This window comes from Mauremys reevesii, unplaced genomic scaffold, assembly GCF_016161935.1.
Source record: "Mauremys reevesii isolate NIE-2019 unplaced genomic scaffold, ASM1616193v1 Contig17, whole genome shotgun sequence".
Classification (NCBI taxonomy): domain Eukaryota; kingdom Metazoa; phylum Chordata; order Testudines; family Geoemydidae; genus Mauremys; species Mauremys reevesii.
Genome location: NW_024100793.1, coordinates 563,826 through 567,481, shown reverse-complemented (window position 1 = coordinate 567,481; position 3,656 = coordinate 563,826). Strand labels below are relative to the sequence as shown.

General features: G+C 65.1%; 1 protein-coding gene across 1 annotated transcript; it reads left to right on the top strand.

Moving 5' to 3' along the window:
• Nucleotides 1–301: 301 nt before the first annotated feature.
• On the top strand, nucleotides 302–1,965 carry LOC120393259 (serine/threonine-protein kinase N1-like). The gene is made up of 3 exons (XM_039517813.1): nucleotides 302–441; nucleotides 847–927; nucleotides 1,382–1,965. Exons 1-3 carry the CDS (start codon nucleotides 433–435, stop codon nucleotides 1,583–1,585), a joined length of 294 nt encoding a protein of 97 aa, XP_039373747.1. The 5' UTR covers nucleotides 302–432; the 3' UTR covers nucleotides 1,586–1,965.
• The last annotated feature ends 1,691 nt before the right edge of the window (nucleotides 1,966–3,656 follow it).

The window sequence follows — 3,656 nt, the reverse complement described above, 5'->3', positions numbered from 1 at the left end:
CTTCACATGGCCACCCCAGGGCTGGTGGGGGTGGGGGAGGGCAGTTGGAGGGGCAGGTAGGTGGGGGAGGGGCCAGAGTGAGGACTAGTTCAGAGGGGTGCTCCCAGCAGGGAGGCGGTGTGGCTTGGGCTGGGGAGGGCTGGGCTGGGTCTCAGGCGGGGGCATGGGGTGGGGGGCACTTGGTTCAGGGTGGGGGACTGGGTCAGGACTGAGGTGCGTGGGCTCAGGCCAGTGGGGTTTGGGGGGGCGCTTGGGGCAGGGTGGTGGCAGGTTTGCACTGGGGGTCGCTCTGAGCCGAGAGGACGTTGACCTGCCCCCCGGCTCCCCCCGCAGTCCCCATTCCCAGGCGATGACGAGGAGGAGGTGTTTGACAGCATCGTGAATGACGAGGTGCGGTACCCCCGCTTCCTGTCCACCGAGGCCATCGGCGTCATGCGCCGGGTGAGTGCGCCAGGCCTTCACCCCATCACACACATGCCAGGGCTGGGCCAGAGAACAGGGCAGCTCCCGAAGGGCCTGTTGGAGCAGGGGGTGGGCTCTGGGGGGAGGGGCCAGATGCCGGGGCAGGGATGGGCACCAAGGGGAGGTTGGGGCCCTGCCCCCCGCATGGAGCAGCTCCTGCCCCTCCAGCATATGGCTCATCCGGTCAAGCCATCCACATGCTCCAGGGCTCTGCTCTGGGTGGGGATCAGGAAGGGTGGCTCAGTGCAGTGTCTGTGTTCCCCTGGGGATGGAGAGTGGGCGTGAGGGGTCTCCAGGGATGGAGAGCAGGGGCAGGGATGGGTTCCTGGGGATGGAGAGTGGGGTGGGGGAAGGGCGCTGGAGGGTGACTGTGTCTCTGTCCAGCTCCTGCGCAGGAATCCGGAGCGTCGCCTGGGCTCCAGCGAGCGGGACGCCGAGGACGTCAAGAAGCAGCCGTTCTTCAGGGTCAGTCCCCACCCCCATGTTAACCCCCCTCCTTCTTCCCCAAACATCCTGCCCTGCAGCCATCCCCCCACTCCAGACAGAACAACCCTCCTCTGCAGCCCCCATCCCTGGCTACAGCCTGGCTCCTGCTGGGATGCCCCCTGTGGATGCTGGCACGGCCATGCCTGGCTCAGCCAGCAGGAGGCGATGCCCCCTCTCCCCATATCCAGGATGAAGTGCAGCCCCCTTGGACTAAGATCATGTTAGACAACAGCGCCCCCTGGTGCTGCACGGGGGCATTGCAGCAGGGGAGAGCGCCCCCTGCTGTGCCTTCCATCCTGCAGCTGCCTTCTGCTGCCCCAGGTTTGGCCAGGGCCAGTCTGGCCTAGCCTGGTGGAGGTTCCCAAGGGCAGGGCTAACTCCCAGTCTGGCTGCAGCCACCCCCACTCGCTCACTGCTCCGCTCCCCCCCTCAGGTCATTGACTGGGAGGCCCTGCTGGCCCGGCGGCTCCCTCCCCCCTTCGTCCCCATCATCAAGGGGCGTGAGGACATCAGCAACTTCGACGAGGAGTTCACGGCCGAGGCGCCCGCGCTGACGCCGCCCCGCGAGCCGCGCCCGCTCACCGCTGCCGAGCAGGAGGCGTTCCGTCATTTCGACTACCTCGTGGACACCTGCTAGCCCAGGGGAGAGCTGGGCCGCGGGAACGGACGGAGGGTTTCCCACCAGTGCCCCCTGGACTCTGAAGGACTCACTGGGCGGGGAACCTGCCCGGATCCGTGCTCGGGGGGCAGTTTGGCTCCAAGGCTACAGAAGCAAGACAGGGGAGGTGGATCTCTTGGAGTCCCTGCCAGGGACTGCTGCCCCCCAACCCAAGCAGCCCCGTCTGAGCCCCCGGCAGCCCCCTCTGCCCGTGACTTTCTCTTGGACCACTGTAGTTTTGCCAACAAGCGGAGAGGGGGAACTCAGCGCTGGCCCTACCCTGGTTCCTACCCCCAGTCTGAGTCTGGCCCTGGCGCTGCCGTGGGTGAAAGGCCAAGCCCCACTCCCTGCTCCCAGAGGTGGGTGCAGTGAGAGGTGGGGTCTGTGCCCTGCATCCTGGGTGGGGGGAGGATGGGCACTGAGGGGAGGTGGGGGCAAGCTCGTGGGGGTGGGGAGCTGCTGGTCCCTCGGGGCAAGTAGGGGCCACCCTGAGGGCAGAGGAGCGGCACCCAATGTTGGGTCCTGGGAGAGGACTGGTGGCCAGGTCCCAGAAGGGTGCCCAGGAGGGTCCCCCTCCCAGCCCTGCCATACAGTGACCCACCCCCCTGCCCCTCTCTGAGGCCCTAGAAACCTCCCCTGAGCTAGGGGGCTTTATGCCCCGCAGGCCCTCATCCTACCGCAGCTCTACCCAGGGTTCATCTGCCCTCTGCCCATGGCTCTGGGCCCATCTGCTCCCCCAGGGCCAGGCGAAGGTCAGCCTAGCCCTTTGCCTGAGGGCTCTGCCTCATATCATGGATCATCTGGAGCCAGGTGATGCAGGAGCTGGTGAGGGCAGCTGCCGCTGGGGCTGTTTATACAGGGATCCCTGACCTGGCACTGAAATGCAGCCACCTCTGGGGTGGGCTGTATCAGCTACTTAACAGCCACCAGCAACAGCGCAGAACAGTTTTAGGACTGGAGGGGAAGGGGGATCGTATGGGGACTGTAGGCAGGTGGCAGGGGGCTGCCCCAAGGGGACTTTGGCCAGGAAGCTGGCGCTCCCACCCTGTCACTGGCCATGGGCTGGGCCATGTTTCTAAGAACACGGTGGCCAAACACCTGTCGGGGACGGTCTAGGTACCGGTGGTCCTGCCTGGGTGCACGGTGCTGGACTTGACCTTGGGTTCTGCGATGACTGATCAGGGCTCCAGGTTTAGGGAGAGTGGAACCCCTCCCCGCAGCACAGCGCCCCCTAGTGCCGCGCTGGTGTTCTAGGGTCAGCACTCACTGTGAAGGCAGAACGCCCCTGCTGTGCTCCCCCAACCTGCTCCCAGTAGCACAGCGCCCCCTAGTGCTGTATGGGGGCACTGAGCCCCTGTTCCACTCCCTGCATTTTCCTTGTCTCTCACCTGTCTGAGCGCACTCAGCAGGATGTCCTAGCCCCGCGCATTGCACGAAGGTTAGAGGGGCTGGAGCCACATCACCCCTGAGAAAGGGGAGCAGGCGGCTCCCTGGGTATGACTGGGGTGAGAGCTGGGGGCTGCTGGCCCCATGGGAAGGTCAGGCAGGCACAAGGGCTGAGGGCACAGCAGATCCACAGTGGCTGGGGGAAGGGATTCCCTGTGTACCCCTATCCCCAGGGATGTGGGGGAGGCCACTGTCTCTAAGTTCCCACCCACAGCCTGCAGCACCTCCCCATGGGAGCTTCATGCACCTGCCTGCTGCTCCAGCCCCCGCTGAGCTGTGCCCCTCACCGCAGTGCCGGGGATGCAGGGAAGCGTTGCCACAACAGGGGCTGTTCTCATCCTGGTTGGCAGGAGTCGAGCCCATTGCTTATGAATGGGTGGGGGGGTCTAGTGATGGAGGTGGGGCTGGGAATCAGGAATCCTGGGTTCTGTTACTGATTGGGGAAGAAAGAAGGGTCTAGTGGTTAAAGGGGCATATGGCCAGAAGTCAGGGTTCTGTCCTGGACCTAGGAGAGTGGGCTCTAGTGGTTAGAGCAGGAGGGGCTGGGAACCAGGATTTCTGGGTTCTGTTCCCCCCTCTGCCACTTACTTGCTGTGTGTGCCTG

Coding starts and splice junctions, on each gene's coding strand:
- LOC120393259 (XM_039517813.1), top strand. Junction 928..1,381: donor AGAAGCAGCCGTTCTTCAGG/GTCAGTCCCCAC, acceptor TCCCCCCCTCAG/GTCATTGACTGGGAGGCCCT.